At 52.5% G+C, this 25451-nt stretch overlaps 1 protein-coding gene across 1 annotated transcript; it reads left to right on the top strand.

The window, feature by feature from the left end:
- The first annotated feature begins 5137 nt into the window (after positions 1–5137).
- Positions 5138–9728, top strand: LOC140902368 (uncharacterized). Its single transcript, XM_073322386.1, has 5 exons — positions 5138–5264; positions 5779–6037; positions 6427–6460; positions 7184–7295; positions 8740–9728. Exons 1-5 carry the CDS (start codon positions 5138–5140, stop codon positions 9042–9044), a joined length of 837 nt encoding a protein of 278 aa, XP_073178487.1. The 3' UTR covers positions 9045–9728.
- Positions 9729–25451: the final 15723 nt, after the last annotated feature.

Here is a 25451-nt window from a genome sequence, read left to right as displayed (position 1 = left end):
GGGTCACCCCCTAACTGCCCACAAGGGTGGCTTCTGGCTTCTGACCCACTAGCCCCAGCCCCTCCCAACCTCATGAATCGTGGTTGTGCCCTGCCGTCCCCATGCAGCAGGAACAGACTCAGCCCCTGTCACCTCGCTATGGGTCTGTGAAGGGCTGAAATCTTGGCCAGTCCTGCTGGTTTGTGTCAGATGGAAAAAAACCCACCAGCGGCTCAGTTGCATTCCCCAGCCGTGAGGCTGTTGTCTTAGCAGGAAGGAATTTCCTGCCTCTTGACTTCGGTTATTTATTTTTTGGTCCTATTAATACGATCGCTATTTGCTTCCCCCAGTCTGTGGATTTCCAAGTTGTTTAGTTTTTCACGAAGATGACTGGGTCGTTGCAGCGGTGGCCTGGGACAGGAGAGAGCTGAGTTCAGCTGCTGGCTCTGGCCAGGCGCCGTTAGTGGTCTGGGGTGAGTCACTCCATGGCTGCATGCGTCAGGCTCTGCTCCCTGGGGCCGGACCCTTGGCCGTTTGCACCAGCTGGGAGCTGCGCTCAGGAGTGCTCTCCCCAGAGAAGGGGCAGCTGCAGGGCGTGCGCATGCTCTGCAGGGACCCCTCTAAGGGGTGGGGGGCAGGGGGGGCTTTCTCACCGTGTGGCACGCTTGGTCTTCGGCCTCTGGTGCTACCAGTTGATGCGGGTGTTTCTGCAATGGAGCGGGCTGGATCCTAAGAACTGGGCTGAGACCCTGCAAACTCATTCCTCCCGCCAGAGAGGGGGAATCTCTGCTCTCTCCTATAGGTCAGGTTCAGAGCCGCCCAATCAGCTGGAAGTCAATGGAGTTGAGTGCAGCTGTGGCTCTGACCTCTCCTTATTAGAATAGCAGCTGACGGCTGCAAATGACATCAGGCCTTGTGCTGCGGATAGTAACCCTTCCCTTCTCTGTTTAAACGATCAGATCTGGGGGGCAGGAATTGTCTCTCGCTATGTGTCTCTGCAACACCTGACGCGATGGGGCCCTGATCTCGCTGGGGGTCTGGGCAGCGCCCGGCGCGACAGGGCCCTGATCTCGCTGGGGGTCTGGGCAGCGCCCAGCGCGACAGGGCCCCGATCTTGGTCTGGGCCTCCAGGTGCTATAATAATAAAAAAAACATTTTTTGTACCTGTGTCATGCTGCACCGGGCAATCTGGGGAAGTGGGTGTGAAAAGCACAGACCAGGAGGTTTATCTAAGCGGCAGCACTGGGGAAAGAGGATGTCGGAGAGATTCGACATGTTTGCAATGAAATTAACAGCTCCCAAAAAGCAGAGGGTTTTCATCTCTGCTGCAGGGTTTTTTCACCTTCCTCTCAAGTGACCTGTACTGGGCATTGCCAGAGAGGAGACCCTGAGGCGAAAGGATTCCTGATGGATCCCCGTCATTCCTAGGTTTCATTTATAGTTTGTTAACAATGGCCTGGTTTCATGGGAATCCTGGGAGATGTTTTACGTTCCCTCCACCAGCTGTGCAGTAAATAACAATATTTATCTTTGGCTTTTTCTTAGCAAACACCTTGAATTTCACAATTTCCTTCCAGCAAAGAACAATTTTAGCAGTGAGGAATTTTCACAGAGAAACTGAGCACCCAGAGCAGAGCCCACAGAAGGCAGGACCCTCTGCAGCGCCAGGGCACTGGGTGCCGGGGCTGGGACACTGTCCCTCTCTAGGCGGTGCTGGTCACAGTCTGTCTGGACCTGGCGGCTTCTCTCCCTGTGGCCTCGCACCCCGTCGCCTTGACCGGCCTGCCCGTCGGGGATCTCTGATTGGTGATGTCATGGCGAGCGGTGCCCAGCCAGGGCAGGGCTGGTTTGGGGGCCCTTTTCCCCCCAGGGGGAATAGCGTTTTGTAGCAGCGCTAACAGCCCAGGGACTGGCTGCAGCCTCAGGGGGCTAAAGGCCCTAGAGCCAGGTGAAAAGGATGCATCGACTGGGGCCAGATCCCCTGATGGTGTGAACCACCTTTGCTCCAGTTCTATTTACACCCCTGTGGATCTGGCCCATGATACGCGCCCCCACCCCCCAGCTGGGGGACTGGGGGAGCGGCTGTCTGCGTGAGCTGCGATTGGCCAGCAGGGATGAGATCCCTGGCCTTCCCCCAGCTGCTTTAGGGATTAGATTTGGCCTCTGATCAAGGCTCTTGGCAGCTGGCCGCCCCGGGCTCTTTCCTGGCTCGCCGGTCTGATGGATGGTTTGGTCCAGCATGAGCTCCTCCAGAATTCATCAGGGTTACCTAAGGAAATACGGTGAGCGCCCCCTCCCTTCCGCACCTCCAGCACCCTCCTCACCGCCGGCCCAGGGGGTCGGTCTGTCCCCGCTCCCAGTAGCTGCCTTGATTCCTGTTGCGATTTGTCTTCCCGTATCAAAAGCCTGGAATGAGAAGAAGCATCCGGACTGCAGTGAAACTGCTCTGGGATTCTGGGGGTGACTCTGGATTGACCCCCGGGGGGAGCTGAGCTCACAATCTGGCCCTGAGCCCATTGCTGTCAGGGGGTGACTCCAGATTTACCTGGGGGGAACAGATCAGGATCTGGCAGTTGCTGTGTGAATAGCACCCCAGGAGCAGCACCAATTCTGCAGTCCCAGCCCAGGGACTCTGGAGCTGTTGGCGGCAGTCATTAATTAGGCACCATTTGGGGAAGGAAGGAGAATCTCCAACCTAACCCATTAGTGACAGTGGGTATCCTGGCAAAATGTCACCCCTTGTTTGAATGGCCGGGTACCCTCAGGTCCGGTTCTACCCCCTTCCACTCAGCTGCCCCCTGATTCTAATCCCAGGCAGCCCAGAAGGGATTTCAGCTCCCAGCTTTCCCCCAATCCTCCCTTCGTTCAAACACCCCCGGCAGCTGGGCCAAGGCGTTGGTCCAAAGTCTGTGGGTTCCAATGGGGCTTTGGACCTGGCCCGAAAGCCTTTGGGAGCAGAGCCAGCTGGGGAACCCCCAGGATTTGTTCTCTGGACGTTGGAAAATGTTTTTTCTTTTCCTCAGTGGTGACTTTGTGAAATCCAAACCCCTAAACGTTTTGAACTTGAAAACCGCACTGGAAAAATGAACGTTTTCACAGAGTCTCGACCGTTTATATCAAAACTGACTTTTTTGCAACAAACCGAATCCTGAATTTTTAACTGAAAGCTATTTTTTAACCAAAAGCTTCTTTTTTTAAAACAAAAACATATTTTTCCCCAAATCCAAGCACTTTTACTGAATATTTTTTATTTTTCTTTGAAATGTCAATTCACGTTGTCCTCTGCCTGAGAAAGCCATTTGTGATCAAAAAATATTTTGATGAAAAACATTTTGACCAGCTCTAACTGGTAGGGATCACAGTTGTGGCAGACTTTGCAGGGTAAATGGCTTTGGCCTTTGGAAATTGAAATCAGTTCTTAATGAAATCAGGAGCCCAGCGAGTGGGCGAATGAAGACTTCAGCAGCACACGGAGGCATTCGCTCCCAACTGGCTCTGTCCACTGGCAAACCGGGCAGTTATTTTTTTTTCTACCAATCTCACCTGCCCCCAAAGGGTTACATTTTCTTCCGATGGCCTCAGCAATCCCCACTTGCTTCCCTTGTCTGAGTTGACCACAGGGATTTAGCATTGTCCCTCTGCTACCTGTGTCTGTGTGTCCCCCCACGTGGGCTGGGATTAGAACCGCCAACCCTTGATTGAATTCTAATCCCAAAATGGCCAACCAAATTTAATCAGGGGTTTAAATCTGCCTGGTGCCCGGCTCTGGGAAGCTGCAGCCCGTGACTCCAACCCCGCCAGGCTCCCGTGGGTTACGGCACCGCAGGAGAGTCACGGGGCAAGTGGCACCAAGGGCCCGGTGTTCAGAAAGCCGTCGGAACTTGTGTCAGGGTCCCCTACTGCCGCTTGCTGCGCTAAGTCTCCCCCCGGTGACCCCAACTCTCCCTTCAGCAGACCGGGGAACGGCAGCTCTTTAGAGGGGTGGGACCCAGGCCTGGATCAAAGACTCCTGTCAAGATCCATCAGCCTCCTTCAAACGCGGCTCCTGCACCGAAAGCCTGGACGCTGGCTAGGCCGCGGTTTGGGGGCAGGCCGGTCTCAGTGTCCCCTTCCGCTCCACCAGCCGTGCCACAAAATCCCCCGCGTTTCCCGCAGCGAGTTTTCCCGGCCGTCGGCTCTTGCTCTGGTTATGTCGGCGTCGCCGTCCCTGTGTATGTACCCACAGGCTGGGACGGAGTCCATAAGCCAAGCAGATGGTTTCTGGGTGTTTCACAGACCTCGACTCAGCCTCGCCCGGCTCTGAACCCCGTCCAATCTCCCAGCAAGCTTGCAGAAGTGCGTGCACCAGCAATGGGCTCACCAGCACTAATTACACCAGCGCTCGCACGATTGCTCTCGGCAGGGCCCCCTGCTGCTTTGTTATTGTAGGGTTGCTGATGAGCCCCATGGAGGTTGTACACTGAGGCGTCATTGGTCTGAGCACTGGGGATGTTTACACAGGTTTGGTATTGTAGGACGTTTAAAAAATGTTGTCCCAGCCTCAGGGCTCCTCTAACTCATGCTCTATCCCCCCATGGGCCCTGGGGAGCAGGGACTAGCCCCAGCCACGCCCCCGATCCGCCCCCCATGGGCCCTGGGGAGCAGGGACTAGCCCCAGCCACGCCCCCGATCCGCCCCCCATGGGCCCTGGGGAGCAGGGACTAGCCCCAGCCACGCCCCCGATCCGCCCCCCATGGGCCCTGGGGAGCAGGGACTAGCCCCAGCCACGCCCCCGATCTGCCCCCCATGGGCCCTGGGGAGCAGGGACTAGCCCCAGCCACGCCCCCGATCCGCCCCCCATGGGCCCTGGGGAGCAGGGACTAGCCCCAGCCACGCCCCCGATCCGCCCCCCATGGGCCCTGGGGAGCAGGGACTAGACCCAGCCACGCCCCTGATCCGCCCCCCATGGGCCCTGGGGAGCAGGGACTAGCCCCAGCGCAGTGCGCCCCAGCCACGCCCCCGATCCGCCCCCTATGCCCGGGGTTGGGAGCAGGATGGGTGCCAGGCCCTTACGCCAGCTCCACTCTGGCCAGGGAGGCTCCTGTGTGGGGTGGGAGGGCTCTCAGACGGACGATCCTGCGCACTGTCTGGGGCTGGAGCAGCACAGAGGGGCCTGAGCATGACTGAGAGTCAGGCCCTGGGAGTCTCTCCCAGCTCCCTGCGGGTGGGGCTGGCTCTCCCGCCCAGGCTGAGCAGCTGGTGGGCCCAGGTTCAGCCCCCGGAGACTATTGTGCAGCGAGACGCTGGTGCCAGAGGAAGAGCAGTGGAGGGTCTAGTAGTGGGGTGCCAGCTGGGGACACAGGTTGGTTCTTGGCTCTGCCACAGACTCTCTACGTGGCCTTGGACAAGTCACTGAATCTCTGCCCCTGTGGGAAGAGAGTGGGGTCTGGTGGATTAGAGCAGGAGGGCTGGGTGCCAGGACTCCTGGGTTCTATTCCTGGCTCTGGGAGGGGAGTGGGGTCTGGTGGATTAGAGCAGGGGGGGCTGGGAGCCAGGACTCCTGGGTTCTATTCCTGGCTCTGGGAGGGGAGTGGGGTCTGGTGGATTAGAGCAGGGGGGGCTGAGAACTAGGACTCCTGGGTTCTATTCCTGGCTCTGGGAGGGGAGTGGGGTCTGGTGGATTAGAGCAGGGGGGCTGGGAGCCAGGACTCCTGGGTTCTTCCCCAGCTGTGAGATGGGGCTAATCCTTCCCTCGCAGCTGCCAGGCAGGATGATGAGCAGTTGGGACTTGGACTCACATGGCCCCTCTCTGCTTTGCAGGGGGCTTTCTCTTTAAGCAATGGAAGGAGAAGTTCCTCTTCCTCTCCGTGGACGGGAGCCTCCAGATCTGCCGTGATGCCCAGTCCCCGGCCGAGCTGGGCATCTCGCTCAGCACCAGCTGCCGGGCCATCCTGGAGGGCAGCGAGATCTGCGGCCTGCCCCGCCTGCCCCTGGGCGCCCAGCGGGGCAGCTGCTTAGGCCTCAGCCTCAGTGACGGGAAGTTCCTTCTGCTGCTGGCCCCGGACAACCAGGAATGCAGGTGAAGCCAGAGCTGCCCCAAGGGGGGCGTGCAGGGGGCCAGGGCACGGGCTGGGCTGGGCTGGGGGCAGTGAGGGTGCATGGGGAGAGCTGAAATCCGCACAGCTGCTGGGGGTGGCACCCCAGGGGGAGCGGCACTGGATGGCTCCCCGAACGGCTTGCCTCCTGCCTGGCTAGACCAGCTTTGCTGCTTGCTCCCTGGGAGAGAGTTCTGCCCGTGGCCCGGAGACGTAGTGGCATGTCCCAGGAGGAGGCCGCAGACAGGGGAAATGAGCCCTGCTCTCCTGGGCCCCAGACAGCAGGAGATGTGGAGCTGGCGAGGAGTGACCGGCTTGTTAGGCTGTCGGGGCTAATCAGGCTTTTCCCTTCTCTCCCTCCCCACCGCTGCAGACAGTGGCTCAACATCCTCCGCAAAGTCAAAGAAGTAAGTGGAATCAAAGTACGAAATACAGGGCCAGGTCCCCGGCTGCCATCAGTCACCGTAGCCAGGCTGCCCGCCATGCCAGCTCGCAGCAGCTAAGCATGTCGGCATCACCCTCACAGGGGCCATTGGGAAAGGAGGCAAAGGCACCAGTGGGCTTTCCGGCCCTGGCAGTTTCTCGGTGCCTTAGTGAACGGACTGAGGAGTGCCGGGAGGGCCAGGAAGCCGCTCCATTGTTGCAATTCACCAGTGCCCCATCCACCTCTTCTGTTCCGAGAGCAATTCTGGTTTGGACCTGGGGCTATTCTCGGTCTGATTCTCAGTCACAGCCAGGTCCTTCTGTGCCACTCTGGGGTGGGACCAGTTCCCTGTGACTCTCCCTCCCACCCCATGCAGGGATGGGGAGCTGAAAATGGGGCCCATTGTTTCCTTTTGCCCTATGGCCTCGGGCAGCTGCATTTTCACAAGTGGTCACTGGCTCTTGCTGCCAGCTTGAGATGCCTGGGGCTTGATTTCCAGGGTCGGGGGGGGATCATAGGTGCTCAGCACCTCTTGAGTAATCGGGCCCTTGGGTGAAACCCTGGCAGTCAATGGAAGTTTTGCACTTGACATCAGCCGGGCCAGGATGTCATCCACGAGTCCCGCCTCTGCCTTGGGTTGATCTCCCCACTTCGGATGGTCCATCCCACTGTCCCCACAGTGATGGTGTTTCCTCCCTCTGCACAGAGCTTCTCCCAAGGGTCCCCAGCGAGATGCAAGCTCCACATTGACTCTCCGTCTAGGAAATGCTGCTGGAAAGAAGGAGGAGGAGGTTCTCCTGGCACACAGAGCAGAGAAGGTACTGGGACCCGGTTCGGAGGGGCTCTGGCTTTCTTGGCTCTTTGTCTTGGTGCCAGAGACCTACCGTGATAGGCTTGTTCCCAGATTCCCTGTAACTGGATCTGGGGCACTCCCACCAGGACCCTGCTCCAGGTCCTGGAGGCAGGGTCTCCTGCTACAGTCTATTCCCCAGAACACTGCCCAGAAGAGACGAGACACTCGATCAGAGACGGCCCAATGCATGACTGTCCTCTACAGTCTGTCTCCCCGGAGCCTGCCCAAGGTCATTTGAATGCGCTAGCGAACGGGGCTTCCACCCTCATCGCAGGGCAGCAGTTCCACAGCCTGCCACATCTCACTGCCAGGCAGTGCCCCTTGACCCTCAGCTTCACCCTGCTGGCTCCTTCTTGGGGTTCATACCCCGCTAACGCCTCTCGATGGCGCTCATGCCCTCCTTCATCGCCGAGCTAGACTTCCTGGGCAAATTCCCTCCTGGGTTTAGCTCTCATTAATGGGCCCAGGTGGGGTTCTCTGGGCTGCATTACGCAGGAGGTCAGACCAGGTGAACACAGTGGTCCCCTCTGGCCTTGACATCTAGGAAGCGCCAAACTCCAGGATAGTTAAAAGCAGGAATGGATGTGGGTTCTTGCCACCTCATGAGCTTTGGGGCCTGGTTCTGATCCCACTCAGGCCTTGTCTACACACAGACTTGTGCTGGTTGAGTTAAACTGGTTCAGACCTCAGTGTAGATGCTCTGATTTTGGCGTAGCTTAGTCCTGTTCCTAATCAATTCAAAGTAAACCAAATTAAGCCTAGTGTAAAGGTGCGAAGTGAGAGCCTTTTGCACCAGAGTAATTTCACTGCTGTGTAGACACAACCCAGCGCAAATCAGGAGTTGCTGCACTATTGTTAGTATTACAGTAGGCCCTAAAGACTCCAACGGAGGCTTGGTCTCCACATAAAACAGGTTGACCTATCTACCTTGGTCAGGGGGGTGAAAAAATCCCCCCCTTGGTTGATATAATTACACCCACCCAGTCCCTAGTGTAGACACAGCGAGGTTACAGAAGAATGCTTGCATTGACTTAGCATGCAGGAACGTGGTGTTCCTACACTGACAGAAAACCCCTTCCGCCGGCAAAGGCCGCATCTACGCTATGGGGTTATGCCAGGATAGCTCAGACCTGGGCCCCACTGTGTTGGGTGCAGCGCAGGTACAGAGACAGCCTCCACCCAAAGAGCTCACAGTCCCATCAGAGAAAGGAAGGCTCATTCTTCCCAGGGTACATAGATGGGGAAACCGAGGCACACAGAGATGTGGAAGTGACTGGGTCACTGGCAGAGCTGGGAATTGAACCAGGATCTCCTGAATCCCCATTCAGTGCATTAGAGCTGACAGAGAACTGGGCCCAGGGTTTGGCTGTGGGCGACTGACCCTCCTTCTCCCCCCACTTCTGCCCCAGCCACCAGGAGCAGCCTGTGCAAGGAGAACTGCTCGCCCCGGTGCCTGCGCCACGGCTCCCAGATGCACGCGGGGGTGAAGGCCGCCTGCCTGCTGATGGGGGGAGCAGCAGCTGGCCCCACCATGGGCTACATGGTGACCTCGGCCACGGCCAGCCGGCCTGGGGAGATGCACCCCCCCGACTTCAAAGAACTGGGCTATCACCCGTCCGCCTGCGACTCTGAGGCCTCTCAGTATGAGACGCTGGATTACGAAGGGCTGGACCAGGACTTCGACGCGCTGGATTTCGGGGGGTTTGCCTTCTAGACACACACGATCCTCCCCCCAAGCCCCCAGATTTAAAGGGCTAAACAGAGACTGGGAGGGGATCTTGCTGCTGGCTTCTTTTCCTCAGAAACCAGCCACCTCCCAGGGCTCCCCCAGCCTTGCCCCTCACACCGCCCCCTTCCCGGCCAGAGGGTCAGGGTTTGAATCATGCCCTTCAGAGCCAGCAGCAGTTTTAGGCTGTTATCCTTTATGTGGAGCAGCCACGCGAGGCTTTGCAAGGCTGTTACACAAAAGGATCTGCCCCCGGTGGGGCGGGTAGACCGGGGCTGGGGCTGGAGTGCAGTGTGCTGTGGCTATTCTCCATGTCCCAGGGCCTGTAAGGGGTTGGAGTGTGAGGTAGAGCAGCCGAGAGGCTGCTGTAACTGACACCAAGGGCTAGTCGAGGCCCGTAATACAGGGAGTGCAAAGAGGGTTGTAAAGCCTCTTTAACCCCAAAGGCGGAGCTGGGGTAAGTGAGAACCAGGCCCTTGGAGAGCAAAGCGAGGGTGAGAGGCTCCCATAACCCCCTGGTCAGTGCGTGCCCAGCTCCCAGAGGACGTAAGTCTTTCCCAGGCCCCCCTGCAGAGGCTGGCGGTGCGCTCACGCTGTCAGCAGGCGTTCTCAAGGTCCCCGCGCACACCGAGCTGCCGGCTCAGAGAGGCAGCACATTACGCAGCCTTACACTGGTGTCCCAGGGGAGGGCAGGGAGGGGGGTGGGCTGGTTTTTAACAGGGGTATTTTCTCTTCTCCCAAGATGGGGGTTTGTTTGTTTGTTTGTTCTTCCATTTGTTGTTTTTTTAATCTCTCCCTCCACCGTGTCCGACTGTCCTCAACACTCAGGTTTCCCGTGTGCCCCTGCTGCCGTGGTTACTCGGGCATGACTCCTGCCCTTGGTTATGTCCCCTCCCCCCACTTGGGGTAACCCGTGGCAGGATCAGGCCCCCCGGAGTGTTCATTCTGCCATTCTTTTGCATTAAACTGTAGAAATCTCCTCCCGTGTCCCCGTGGTCTCTGCTCGGCCGGTCGGTCTGTCGGGGAGGGATGCAAACAGCAGCCCTGACAGGACCTTCTTACTGAGGAAGCTCTTTACAGGCGTGTGCTAATTACTCTTCAGCTCTCTAATGTGGGTCAACGCCCTGATTTTAAAGAGAGGGAAACTGAGGCATGGAAAGTCCCAAGTGATTTAGCAGCCGAAGGCCCTGGCACAATAGAAAGGGTCATGAAAGCTACACAGCCCCTTAGTAATGAGCGTGCTGCTGGATCAGGATCACGGGGCTGTATAGGGATAGTTGTTCCCATATGGGGTGTATAAGGTACCACTCTATGGTATAACTGTGTCCACACTGGGGCTTTTACTGGTGTAAGTATCTGGGTAAAAATCACTCCCCTAAAAGACAGTTATATCAGTGCACCCGTAAGCCCAAGCGTAGACCCAATTTCAGATGGGCCAGAGGCAGTTAGGAGCCAAGGTCTCATTGACTTTCAGTGCTATTTAGACTCCCAAGTCACCATGGAAAGTTGTACCTGGATTGACCCGCACCAGGTCACACAGCAGGTCAGTAGCCGAACTGGGACTAGAAGCCAGGTTTCCTGGTTGCCAGTCCGGGGCCTTAACAACTAGCCCACACAGCCTGCTGGGGCCCAGCTCCTGTGAGCTGGGTGAAGTGCAGGCTACGAACCGATAGAAATCCATGACAGGTCGGCACTAGCTGGCTTCAAACACTACACCTGCCGCTTTTCACCGGCCCTGCCATAGTGGTTTGGAACATGGCTCCATCTGGATTGGGATCCTGCTTCTAGCAAGGAACAAGACGTGGTTTTTCAGAGAGACCACTACTGTTCAAATGTGTACAAATCCAGGGGGACTCAGATAGAAATAGATGGGTTTGTTTGGGGACGGAGGAATGGATGGATGGCGTGACAGGGTCGGGCCGGATGGCTACAGGAGAATAATAGAAAGCAGATATATTAGCCCCAGGTTAAGTAGGTTCCCTTTCCCTGGGAAAGGTAACAGGGAATGTTCCAGAACAATCAGGAACCTTCTGAGACAATTAAGAGAGACAGGCTGATTAGAACACCTGCAGCCAATCAAGAAGCTGCTAGAATCAATTAAGGCAGGCTAATCATGGCACCTGGGTTTAAAAAGGAGCTCACTTCAGTTTGTGGCACGTGTGAGGAGCTGGGAGCAAGAAGCACTAGGAGCTGAGAGTGAGAACGCAGACTGTTGGAGGACTGAGGAGTACAAGCATTATCAGACATCAGGAGGAAGGTCCTATGGTGAGGATAAAGAAGGTGTTGGGAGGAGGCCATGGGGAAGTAGCCCAGGGAATTGTAGCTGTCACACAGCTGTTCCAGGAGGCACTCTAGACAGCTGCATTCCACAGGGCCCTGGGCTGGAACCCGGAGTAGAGGGCGGGCCCGGGTTCCCCCCAAATCCTCCACTCCTGGTCAGACACAAGAGGAGTCAACCTGGACTGTGGGTTCATGAAAATGGCCAAACTGAGGGCTGCCATGAAGCTCCAAGGCGAGCAAATCTGTCAATAAGCGCAAGACCCACCAAGGTAGAGGAGGAACTTTGTCACAACCAGATAGATGGGTGTGTCTGGGGATGGAGGAATGGATGGACTGATAGATGGGTGTGTCTGGGGACAGAGTAATGGATGGACCGATAGATGGGTGTGTCTGGGGACGGAGGAATGGATGGACCGATAGATGGGTGTGTCTGGGGACGGAGGAATGGATGGACCGATAGATGAGTGTGTCTGGGGACGGAGGAATGGATGGACCGATAGATGGGTGTGTCTGGGGATGGAGGAATGGATGGACCGATAGATGGGTGTGTCTGGGGACGGAGGAATGGATGGACCGATAGATGGGTGTGTCTGGGGACGGAGGAATGGATGGACAGAATCTATCCCTGCTTCCCTGCCCACATATAACCAGACTGTATACCCCCCCCATATATACCCATTTATGAAGCCATTTAAATCCATACCCATCTGTCTAATCTTGCATTCATGTGTAGGGACCGCACACACTCGGTGACCAAACAGTGTCTGCACAGGGAAGGGTTACCTATGATACCAATATAGTGATCCAGGTCTAGCTATACCCGTATACGGGCCTGTGTGGACACTCTTATTCTAGTATCAGAGTAGCTTTTTTATGATTTGGCTTAAACACCTTCCCATGCAACATAAATTAAACCAAAACCAGGCACTCTTATAACTGAATAACCATATCGGTTTAACTCCACCCTTTCATTACACCTTAAAAGTTCTCCCGTGTAGACTACTAGGCTTTAGGAACCAGTTTTGCTGGTTACATATGTCTGAGCCTTCCTCCTGCTCTCCCTCCCGGAAACACCAGACCTTGTCCATGGCTTGAGGCAGGACCTCAATCCGGAGGGAGCAGGCCTAGTGAGAAGCTGTCGGTGTCCTGTTTTCTGGAACCATGTCAGGACTAGTGGGGGGCGTAGCCCACGAGGAAGGAGCTGTTTACAAACCAGCCACGCTGCTGCTGACATCACACTTGCACGGGAGCCAGAAGAGCCAGGAAACGAGGACACCACCCTCCTCTGTGCTAATGCCTGAGACCTTAGCCCTGCCTTTTGGCTTAGCTCCGTTGCTCACCCAAGAACATAAACATGCAGAGTGCCTCAGAGAAGGCTGAAAGCCCTGGGCAGTGGGGTGTTTGGATTGTGCCCATGGTTAGCTAACCTGTCTTTCTGTCACCATAGGGACGTGTATCTGTTGCCACGAGTGTATGCATCCGTCTGTTGCCAAATACGTGCCTACATCTATCTAGTGCCATGTACGTGTACGCATGCCTCGATTGCCGTATGTGTGCACATCAAGCCACCTGCCGTTGTCAGGTGCACGTCCATCTATCGACTCTGCGGTTCTTCTGCATTGCCTATCCCCTGCCTGTCAAAAACGCCACACAACCTACAATTCCTCACAACCTACATTCCTTCATGGTCCCAGAAGGTGCCCACGGTGCAGGCCAACAGGCCGTGCCCACCCGCCTTAAGCGTCAAGCGCCGAGCTGCAAACTGTGTCGCCAGATTTGAATGCAGCCTCTTGCCAAGGTTAGGTGTGTGCAGATAAAGGGGTTTACTTGATGTTCAGAGCTCTCTCTGGTGTGAAGGGGACACTGCATCACTCGCTCCCTTGTTCAAAAGCTGGCAGATTAAACAGACACCAGGCGGGGGAACATTCTCCAGTGGTTTTAGGTCAGAACATACATTGTCAACTGAGTGTCAGGTTTTAATCCCCTGATGTGAGTAGTCCTGGGCTAATCCCTCAGGATTACACTGCAGCGAGGGAATGTTGTAAAATAACAGTGCATGTTTCACCCTCGCTTCTTCTGGAGTAAGATCAACAATGAAAAGAGAGAGACTAGGAGAGTGAAGCAGGAAAAGAGAGTTCTGGAGCGATATTACTATTCAGGTCACACCTTCTCTGCCGCTGGTTGGCTGGCTGACCCTGGGGCAAGTCACGGTGCTGTCCTGCATCTCAGTTTCCCCATCTATAAAATGGGGATAATGCTACTTATCTCGTTTGTGATGTGCTTTGAGATCTACCGAGGAAAAATGCTGTATAAGAGTTAGGTTTTATTATTACTGAGGTTGCCAGGCTAGTGCCGGATGATCTGGATAATGCTACAGCACTGGGTGGGAGTCAGGACTCCTGGCTTCTGTTCTTGGCTCTGGGAGGGAACTAGGTGTCAGGGTTCCTGGAGTCTATCTCTTGTGGCTCATCTGACCTGCAAGTTCCCACTGTGTCCCTGAGAATAACAATCTTTGTTACCACCAGTTGTCACGGAGTGTCTGGGCGATGCTCTGGAACTGCTCCCTACGAAGCCAGGCAGGACTCTGGGGAGTCTCCTCTCTGGGAGCAGCCTGTCTGCAGGACACACAGCTCACACAGCTTCCACCTTCCTGGGTCTGACCTCGGAGCATTCAGCCTCCTCTGCCCCTCTGTGCGCTTCCCACAGCAAGTCCGCCCAGGCAGGGTCCTGGGGAAGCCAGAGGGTCCTGCCCCCCAACTCCGCAGTCAGACGGGACTCTCAGCCAGCCAGGGAAACAGAAGGTTTATTAGACGACAGGAACATGGTCTGACACAGAGCTTGTAGGTGCAGAGAACAGGACCCCTCAGCTGGGTCCATTTTGGGGGGCAGGGAGCCAGACAACCACGTCTGCCCTTCACTTCATGTCTCCAGCCAGCCCACAACTGAAACTCCCTCCAGCCCCTCCTCCTCTGGGCTTTGTCCCTTTCCCGGGCCAGGAGGTCACCGAATTCCTTTGTTCTCCAACCCTTTAGCTCTCACCTCGCAGGGGGGAAGGGCCCAGGTCATCAGTTGCCAAGAAACAGGGTGTCGGCCATTCTCTGTGTCCAGACCCCTGCACACACCTGCCCTCTAGGGCTCTGCAATGATCATACACCCTCATCCCACCACCTAGCTACTTAAGAACTGCCTAGGGGAAACTGAGGTACCCCCACACTATTCAGAGGAAACATTAAGAACAGTCCTGCTTCATCACATCTCTCCTCCCTTCGAGATCGAACTGAGCAGGGTCACTTTAGCTGGTGCCTTGGGGAAGTTCGAAGCCACCAGTGTTCCCATGGATGCCCCAGCATCTCTTCTGTTCCTTGGTGGGAGTTATACCAGGCCCTTCCAGTTTCACGCCCTCCCTTAGGTTGGGGGTGGTCGATAGCACTCGCATGCCACATGTGGGAAGGTTTATGCAGCCTGTGCCTTTTGCCGCCCCAAAACCCCAGGGGGTCAAACTGGGATCGGGTCTTCTCCCAGCGCTCCAGTCTGGAGGGCTGCAATTCAGGCTCTCTTGGTTAAGAGCCCCCATCTTGACCTGGGTCACATACTGTTCACTTACAGAACTAGCATGGAAACATCCCTTTCTCAACAACCTTGTCTCCCCAACAAGTTGGCCAAACACAGCCACTTGGTTATAGGACTGTTTAACTTTCTTTTAACAGCTTTCACTTCATCTGAGACCTTCTCAAAGCTATCCACACTGGATCTTTCAACTGGGAAGTCAGTGGCTTTATTCACAACAGAAAATTTCTGGCTGTTTTAGGAACTGAAACTTTCTTGATTAAATCACTTTCACACCCTTCAGTTGCAGTAAACTGCTTGCAAAGACTCCATGAGGATTCCTTTTCCGAGGGCTTTTCTATGCAACAATTCACCCCCACAGAAATTCTGCTCTTACCCTCTTCACCTAGGGCTTGCTCTAGAGGAACACTTTCCTGAGCAACAACAGACGCTTTCTGGATCTCACTTACATCCAGAATTACCTCTGGCCCATCAGGCGGATTCCTACACAGTCCCCTTTCAGGCAAACTTACAGACTTCCTAGATAAAAAGTTAGAAGCATTCTCCTTCTCTTTGCCACACACAAGTTCAGGAATCTTTTCCTTCTTGCTACAGGTTTCCACACCCTCAGTAGGTAACACAATCACATCACCTTCATGCTCTCCTTGTGCCCTGGCTAGGATCTCACCCTGATTAGACAGAGTTGCTTCACCCTTTCCCAACAACACACTAGCAACAGGCAAAATACAAGCACCAGAATTGTCTGGGCTCTGGGATTTTGCTAGGACACTAACTGGATGCGACCTAGTTACAGGGCCATTCTCCCGAGCAGACACAAACTTAGGACCCTTCCCTTCCTGGGCTTTAGCTGAATCCAGAACCAACTCTGAGACAACTGCACGACCCTCAACCGTCACAGGCTGAAAGGCCCCTTCTGTCTGCTCCACAGACAAAGAAGAGCCGGACACACTTTCTCCTTTCCCAGACACGCAGCTTGGGATCTCATTCCCCTGGTCCCAACACACAAGGCTGGTCACAGACAACTGCTTGGAGATCAGGGTAGCTCCCTCCAGAGGCAAGTCAATACCCCAGACAGACACAGGCACATTTCCTTCACTGTCCCAATTCTCCACCCAGCTAACAGGTAAGGTCCAGGGACACTCATCTTCCACTCTCCTCGCCTTCCCACCCTGCTGACTAGACACAGCCATCAGATCACAAGGCTGCCTAGGCTCAGCCAGACTTTCCTTACCCAGCACCTTGCCCCTCCCAACAGATCCCCTGCCCTGCCTGTGTCTCCCCCCACTCAGCTGGGGTCTCAGCTCCCCCCCCCGTGCTCAGCGCTGTCCTTGCTGTCCCAGTGGGGGTAGGCAGCGAGCTCGCTGCTTTCCTCACTGCATCAGAGCCAGCCTGAGCCCTCTCTCTGGTGTGCAAGGGGGGGGGGGGGGAAGCATCTCTCTGTCCCACCCAGCCCCAGGGGTCTGGTTACAGGCAGGCAGGTAGCCTGAGCCTACAGCTCCTCCCCGCTGCTAGCCAGGTCATCTGCATTTTCACTGACCATTTCCCTCTCCACCGATCGGTTCCCTGGATTCAAATTCAAACCCTTGGACATTACAGGAGCAGGGCCTGGATCCTGTCCCAAAGAGACACAGTCACCCCACAACAGGGTCTCGCAGCTGGTATCCTGGAGAACCCCAATGGCCAGCCAGCCGTACCCCTCCTGGGTCTGCACAGGGATCTGGGCCATAGGCAGGGCAAGGGGCTTCGTCCCTGGGACCCTCACACAGTCCCTCAGCATCTGAGGCTGCACCACCCAGGGCCTGACAACAGTCCCAGGATCTCGCCACCCCAGGAATGTCTCCCCATTGACCATCACCTTCCGCTCCCACTGGGGGTCCAAGGGGCCTGACCCCAGGAAACTCCACACAGACATACAGGTTGGGGTCAGGAGTGGGAGCCTGTCCACCTCCCCACCCATCTGGCTGACGGAGTCTATGGCCTCGGGACCCAGCAAGGGAGCTAGACACCTGGGCTTTTCCTCAGGGTCCCCCTGGTTCAAATCTCCAGCCTGCTCAAAGGCAGTGAGGTGGGCATCCACATCCCCCCGCCCCTCCTTAACCAGGGGCAGCAATTTAGTCTCGAGGTTCCCTGCAGAGCTGGCCCCCCGGGGTCTATCCCCACTCACCCCGGGGAGGTCCCCTAAGCCTCTCCACCCCACCACTGCCAGTTCATGCTGCTGCTGCTTCTGCAGCTCTTTCTCGGGCTCTCGCTGTCTCTCACGGTCCTCTGGCTCTCTCGGACTCAGCTCCAATCCCGTCCGTCTCCGATCCCCGGATGGGGAACCCGATCGTGAAGACCCCCATCTGGTCGGGGACAGGAGTCTTGGGGATGTCTGGCTCCCACTCCAGTTGCTCCCAGATCCTGCTATAGCCCCATTGGGGGTCAGGAATCTGTTCCTTAGAGCGGTCATCCTCCTCCAGCTGCATGATTAACTGTGCTTTGGTGAACTTTCCAATGCTCAACCCTTCCTTCCTGCACAGGGTTACAATGTCCTTCTGAAGGAGACGGTGACAGGCCATCACTCCGCTCCTCCCAAGTTGTGGACTCACAGGCCTGTGTGCTCTCAGCTCCCCACGGTTTCCAGGGAGAACCCCTAGTGTGCCAGCCCTTCTCGAGGTCACCACCTCTCTGCCAGGGTCAAGCTGCAGATTCCTCCGCCCCTGAGAATGCTCACCGCAGTCCCCAGGGGGACCCCATTACTGCACAGTCCTTCTCGCTGGTCACTCACTCCCAGGGGTTAACCGCCCCCCGAAACCGCTCTTCTCTCAGCCTTCAGCACGCCTGGTCCTCATCAATCCCCCTTCGTTTTACTGCTCCCCAGTCACTTACTGCAGGAAGCACCATCCGTGGGGTGCAGTACATCCCACTTCTGCCACCAGTTGTCACGGAGTCCCCAGGCGATGCTCTGGAACGGCTCCCTACAAAGACAGGCAGGACTCTGAGGAAGTCTCCTCTCTGTGAGCAGCCTGTCTGCAGGACACACAGCTCACCCGGCTTCCACCTTCCTGGGTCTGACCTCGGAGCATTCAACATCCTCTGCCCCTCCGTGCGCTTCCCACAGTGAGTCCACCCAGCCGGGGTCCTGGGGAAGCCAGAGGGTCCTGCCCCCCAACTCCACAGTCAGATGGGATTCTCAGCCAGCCAGTAAAACAGAGGTTTATTAGACGACAGGAACATGGTGTAAACCAGAGCTTGTAGGTGCAGAGAACAGGACCCCTCAGCTGGGTCCATTTTGGGGGCAGTGAGCCAGACAACCACGTCTGCCCTTCACTCCATGTCCCCAGCCAGCCCCCAACTGAAACTCCCTCCAGCCCCTCCTCCTCTGGGCTTTGTCCCTTTCCCGGGCCAGGAGGGCACCTGATTCCTTTGTTCTCCAACCCTTTAGCTCTCACCTTGCAGGGGGGAAGGGCCAGGCCATCAGTTGCCAAGAAACAGGGTGTCGGCCATTCTTTGTGTCCAGACCCCTGCACACACCTGCCTCTAGGGCTCTGTAAGGATCATACACCCTTACCCCACCCCCTAGCTACTTAAGAACTGCCTAGGGGAAACTGAGGCACCCCCACATTATTCAGAGGCAACATTAAGAACAGTTCCGCTTCGTCAGACCATCCTTTGTAAAGCTCCTGATGCACGAAGCTAGATATTGTTACAGCTGCCATCTCTCTGCTGTGCCAGCAAAGCTAATTTGTTCTTGCTCCTCACTTTGGGCAGCGACTGGTGGACACTGACCTCATCCCAGAATGCCCCTTGATTCTATTTTCTGAAAGCTGTCTGCCAATGATCCAAGTGGTGGATAGATGCTGAGTTTCAGAAGGGAGCATTAGATCACCTAGTCTGATTCCTGTCTAACCCTGGCCAGAGAACTTCACCCAGGGATTCTTCCATTGAGCACAATCGTTTATGGGTGAGCTAGTGTTTCCCAATGACTGGTCCGTGGACCAGCGCTGAGATCTCCCTGATACAGTTTAGGAAGGCAGCAAGCCGGTTCCTGGTATCAAGAAGGTTGAGAAAACTGAGCTAGAGGGTATCTTCTAAAAAGAGACATCCAGCCTCAATAGCAAGATGCCAAGAGACTGAGAATCCAACACATTCCTTGGTAAGTGGTTTCAATGCTTATTTACCCTCACCGTTACATTTTTTTACCTTATTTCCAATCTGAAACTTGGCCAACTTCAACTTCCAGCCTTTGTCTCTTGTTCTGGCTTGGTCTGGTAGATTAAAGAACCCTCTAGTATTAGATTATCTTCTCTCTGTGTAGGTAATCAGAGACTGTGATCAAGTCATCTTGTAACCTTCTCCATGATAAACTAAATCGTCTGAGGGTAACATTTTTAAGCGTGCCTAAGGCCCAGATTTTTAAAAGTGATTTGAAAGTCAATGGGACATAGGTCCTAAAGTCACTTAGGCTCCTGACAGATTCAGAGATTAAAAAGTCAGAAAGTATCTAGTTTGACCTGAGGATTTTTAAATTTTGATTTGAATATTTTACCCAGAGCTCCTTCAAAGGCAGGTTTTTCCGACCACAAATCATTTCTTCAGCTTTCTCTGAACATGTCTCAATTTTTCAACATCCTTTTTGTAGTGTGTGACCAGAACTGGACACAGTATTTCAGCATTGGTCACAACACTGCTATATATCGTCGTGCTATTCAAATACAACTATTAACATTGGGAATGAGAATCCCAAGAAAGTACGTGAATCTCTGCTTATTTATAGCAAAGATAGTTTGGGGTCATTATCTGCATATCGGGGGTTTAATATGTGAGCAGAAACCTTGCCAATGAATCTGAATTGCCTGGCAGTTTTGACTTAAGCTGGTGTTTTCAGGAAGTGACTAACTCCTACAGCTGGTTGAAATTATTTGTCCAAAAAGTTTTCACAAGGGAAAATGTAGTTTTGTCAAAATATAAATTTTCCATGAGAAAATGTCAATTTTGGAAAAATCAAAACCCAACTTTTCCTTTCCAAGTGTTGATTCAGAATGAAGATTTTCACTTAGAAATGAAATGGGAAATGTCAAACCAAATACAATTTTTCATTTCAAATAGACATTTCAAAGCAAAAGGTTTTGTTTCAACGCTTCAAAATCAATTTTGAAACATTTTTCATTCTGCAAATATTTTCAGTATTTCATCATGTCATCACATTTCAGGACAAAAACAAATATCAAAATATCAGAATTTCACATGGGACAGAAATTCCATTTTCTAACCAGTATGACCCAATTCCATGCAGGCATTATCTGATAGATTCAAAACCAAGTGCCATAGCTTGTTGCTAGCATATCAAGCTTGACTGACAACTTTAGTTAATCTGAATTAAATATCCATAGTTTTCATTAATATTAAACTTAACTTTCTAGAATAGGTTAGAATAAATTACCAGCATGTAACAAATTGTACTGTGATAGGATGTTAATTTATTGATCCTTGATAAAGTTTTGTCGGATTTTATGTTCTTTCTTTGAAAAGCGATGAACATTGTTACTTGACAGCTTTTATTTTCCATTCTGTAGCTTCCAAACTGACCACAAGATCTCAGTTAATAAAACTGATGAACTTAAAAGAGTCTCAAGTCTGAACTTTAACCAAGCCAACTGAGATCTAAAGAACCATGATATGGTTAACTCAGATAAACCCAGGAGTCCTAGCACCACCTGCTTTAACCAGTAGATCCCACTCCACTCCCAGGATGGGACTAGAACCCAGGAATCCTCACTCCTAAGGCCTCCTCTTCTAACTACAAGCACACATCCTGACTTACCTGGGCAAGGACGGGGGAAAAAAGCATCTCAAGAATTGGAAGGGCTAGACACCTCTTCTATTTGAAGGCATAAACCAATCTCTGGGGGGTAGGAAGAAACTACCCTGTGGGCAGGTTATTCCATAACTGTCCCTTAAGGGATCTCTTGTACTTTCCTCTGAAACGTCTACCACTGGCCACTGTTGGAGATGGGCTACTGGGATAGATGACTGCCTGCTCTGATCCACTTGGTCTGGTGCTATAGGTGAGAATCTGGATTTCAGAGGAGCAGACAAGGACCTCAGGGTCCATGCTGGGTGAAAACCCAGATACACTGTTAGTAATATGATAAATTTGAGCATGTGGACAAGCATGTGGACAAAGGAGATGCAGTGGATATAAAAAGGAAAGGAGTACTTGTGGCACCTTAAAGACTCACAAATGTATTTGAGCATAAGCTTTCGTGAGCTACCGCTCACTTCCTCAGATATAGCGTACTTAGATTTTCAGAACGCCTTTAACAAGGTCCCTCACCAAAGGCTCTTAAGCAAAATAAGCAGTCATGGGATAAGAGGGAAGGTGCTGTCATGTATTGGTACCTGGTTAAAAGATAGGAAACAAAGGGTAGGAATAAATGGTCAGTTTTCAGAATGGAGAGAGGTAAATAGTGGTGTTCCCCAGGGATCTGTCCTGCGCCCAGTCTTATTTAACATATTCATAAACAATCTGGAAGAACGGGTAAACAGTGAGGTGGCAAAATTTGCAGATGATACACAACTACTTAAGATAGTTAAGTCCCAGGCAGGCTGTGAACAGCTACAAAAGGATCTCACAAAACTGGGGGACTGGGCAACAAAATGGCAGATGAAATTTAATGCTGATAAATGAAAAGTAATGCCCATTGGAAAACATAATCCTAACTATACATATAAAATGATGGGGTCTAAATTAGCTGTTACCACTCCAGAAAGAGATCTTGGAGTTATTTCAGAGTGGTAGCCGTGTTAGTCTGTATCAGCAGAAAGAATGAGAAGTACTTGAGGCACCTTAGAGACTAACAAAATTATCTGAGCATAATCTTTCGTGGGCTAAAGCCCACTTCATCAGATGCATGCAGTGGAAAATACAGTCAGAAGATATATATATATATATATACAGAGAACATGAAAATATGGGGGTTGCCATACCAACTCTTAATGAGACCAATCAATTAAGGTGAGCTATCATCAGCAGGAGAAAAAAAAATCTTTTGTAGTGATAATCAGGATGGCCCATTTCAAACAGTTGACAAGAAGGTGTGAGTAACAGTAGGGGGAAAAATTAGCACGGGGAAATAGATTTTAGTTAGTGTAATGACTCATCCACTCCCAGTCTTTAGTCAAGCCTAATTTAATGGTGTCCAGTTTGCAGATTAATTCCAGTTCTGCTGTTTCTTGTTGGAGTCTGTTTTTGAAGTTTTTTTGTTGAATAATTGCAACTTTTAGGTCTGAGATAGAGTGTCCAGGGAGGTTGAAGTGTTCTCCGACTGGTTTTTGAATGTTATAATTCTTGACGTCTGATTTGTGTCTATTTAATCTTTTGTGTAGAGACTGTCCAGTTTGACCAATGTACATGGCAGAGGGGCATTGCTGGCACATGATGGCATATATCACATTGGTCGATGTGCAGGTGAATGAGCCTCTGATAGTGTGGCTGATGTGATTAGGTCCTATGATGGTGTCCCCTGAATAGATATGTGGACAGAGTTGGCAACGGGCTTTGTTACAAGGATAGGTTCCTGAGTTAGTGTTTTTGTTGTATGGTGTGTGTGGTGGCTGGTGAGTATTTGCTTCAGGTTGGGGGGCTGTCTGTGAGCAAGGACTGGCCTGTCTCCCAAGATCTGTGAGAGTGAGGGATTGTCTTTCAGGATAGGTTGTTGATATTTGTGAGTCTCTAAGGTGTCACAAGTACTCCTCGTTCTTGGAGTTATTGTGGCTAGTTCTCTGAAATCATCCCCTCAGTGTCCAGCGGCAGTCAAAAAAGCGAACAGGATGTTGGGAATCATCAAGAAAGGGATAGATAAGAAGACCGAAAATATCATGTTGCCTCTATATAAATCCATGGTACGCCCACATCTTGAATACTGCGTACAGATGTGGTCACCCCATCTCAAAAAATATAGATTGGAGTTGGAAAAGGTTCAGAAAAGTTCAACAAAAATTATTAGGGGTAGGGAATGGCTTCCGTATGAGGAGAGATTAATAAGACTGGGACTTTTCAGTTTGAAAAGAGGCGACTAAGGGAGGATATGATTGAGGTCTATAAAATCATGACTGGTGTGGAGAAAGTAAATAAGGAAGTGTTATTTACTCCTTCTCATAATACAAGAACAAGGGGCCACCAAATGAAATTAATAGGTAGCAGGTTTAAAACAAACAAAAGAAAGTATTTTTTCACGCAAAGCACTATCAACCTCTGGAACTCCTTGCCAGAGGGTGTTGTGAAGGCCAATACTATAACGGGGTTCAAAAGGGAGCTAGATAGATTCATGGAGGATAGGTCCATCAGTGGCTATTAGCCCTGATGGGCAGGAATAGTTTCCCTAGCCTCAGTTTGCCAGAAGCTGGGATTGGTGACAGGGCATGGATCACTTGATGATAACCTCTCTGTTCTTTCCCTTTGCGGCACCTGCCATTGGTCACTGTTGGAAGACAGGATACTGGGCTTGATGGACCTTTGGTCTGACCCAGTATGGCCGTTCTTATGTTCTTAAATGCAGCAACGTTGACGTTCTGTCCACTGAGCCCTGAAGGGGTCAATACTGGACCTGAGGCTTTCTTATCCACACAGGTACGGGTTCTCGTACCTGAGGAAAATTGCAAAAGGCATCGTCCTTCTTACAGCTGTTTTCTCATCCAAGAAATTAGCAGGTTTGAAGCTTTGTGGCTTGTTGACGTTTTCTGGGCCTAGTGAGCAGAGCCCAGAGCAGTGTAAACAACTGTGCCCTGGATACGGGAGGTGGGGACCCACCAGTAATGGGAGAGTTAAACGCTTTACAGCTGGGTTTTCTCCTAGCAGACAAACCCTACGGCTGCTGTGAATTATGGAGAAATCACGCCACTTAGTGGCCAGGGGAATGCCAACAGCCCAGCCCGGCATGAACCTAATTCTCCCACTAATTGAAATGATTTCAAATGACTTTATGGGAAGGAATACCATGAGTGTTCACCTCCTCTGATGCCCCACAGCTCCCTACACCCTTATCCAAAGCCCTTTGGAGATAGCTCAGCCCCAGTGTCTCTTGGCCAAGTGACTGCATCTCTCTGGGTCTCCCCTCCCACTTGGTGGACAGTGGGCACGAAGAGAGGAAACTTTGCTCTGCCCAGGACCGGAGAATTTGTCTGTGGGGTAGGGCTGATTGTGTTCTCCCCTGTTCCTGCAAAAACCCTCTCAGATAGTGTGATAAATGAAAGGGGTGAGGAAGGACACCCAGCCTGCCAGTTAGCTATAAAATCCCTGTTAGGAGCTGTTCTCTACTTGCTTTACATGTAAAGGGTTAAAAAAGTCCACAGGTAAAGAAAAGGAGTGGGCACCTGACCAAAATGGCAGAGCTAGAACTTTTTCAAATTGGGAAAAATTTCCCTTTATCTGTCTATTGTTGTTCTCCAGAGAGAGGGGACAGAGCTGGGACTATGCTGTAAAAAGCTTTTTGTCAGGTATGGAAATCATCAGATCATACCTAAAAACTACTCCTTTGAAACCCCAGATATGTAAGTTGTTCAGAAAATGTCTGGAAAGATGCAATTAGGTTTATCTCTGTTTCTTTCTTATTGGCTTGTGGACTCCTCTATGATAACCCCAAATGCTTTTGTTTTGCTTGTAACCTTTAAGCTGGACCTGCAGAAAGTTATTTTGTTGCTTAATCCTGATAAGTGGCTCTATTTAAATCTAGCAAAAAGCCTAAGTTCCAAATGTATTTTCTTCTTTTTTGTTTTTAACAAAATTTACCTTTTTTAAGAACAGGATTCGATTTTTGGTGTCCTAAGAGGTCTGTGCCCGTGTTCTTTAAGTAGCTGGTGGCAACAGCTGATTTCCTTTGTTTTCTTTCTCAGCTCTTCGGTGAAAGGGTGCTCCACAGGGAGCAATTCCTAAGTGTGCCTTCCTGGGTTCAAAGGGTTTTTTTGCATTTGGGTGGTGGCAGCATCTACCCATCCAAGTTCGGAGAGAAGCTGTAACCTTGGGAGTTTAATACAAGGCTGGAGTGGCCTGTATTCATTTTTAGAATCCCTGCAGGCCCCACCTTCTGCACTCAGAGTGCCAGAGTGGGGAATCAGCCTTGACAGATAGGTTGGCTGTTGCGACCCTGCAGCCCGCAATGAGCCCTCGCTCTACCTGGGGCCCGTGCCCTGGCCTGAATTGCGAAGATCCTGCCACTAAGTAAATTAACAAAGGACAACTTTATTGTTGTCCTTTATCGAACTGTAGAGGTAAATGCATGGTTACACAGGCGATGTCGGAGACAGGGCTTTGGATTCTTCGACCATGGGATGTTGTTCCGGGAAGAAGGATTGCTTGGAAGAGATGGGATGGATGAACAGATAGATGGGTATGTCTGGGAATGGAGGAATGGACGGACAGAATCTATCCCTACTTCCCTGCCCACACATAACAAGGCTACCAACCCCCCCCCCCCGCCCCTCTATACATACCCATTTATGAAGCCATTTAAATCCATACCCATCTGTCTAATCTTGCATTCATGTGTAGGGACCGCACACACTCGGTGA

Source organism: Lepidochelys kempii, chromosome 23, assembly GCF_965140265.1.
Source record: "Lepidochelys kempii isolate rLepKem1 chromosome 23, rLepKem1.hap2, whole genome shotgun sequence".
NCBI classification, from domain to species: Eukaryota; Metazoa; Chordata; order Testudines; family Cheloniidae; genus Lepidochelys; species Lepidochelys kempii.
Note: the sequence above shows the minus strand (reverse complement) of the source record. Positions and strands in the feature narration are given on the sequence as shown.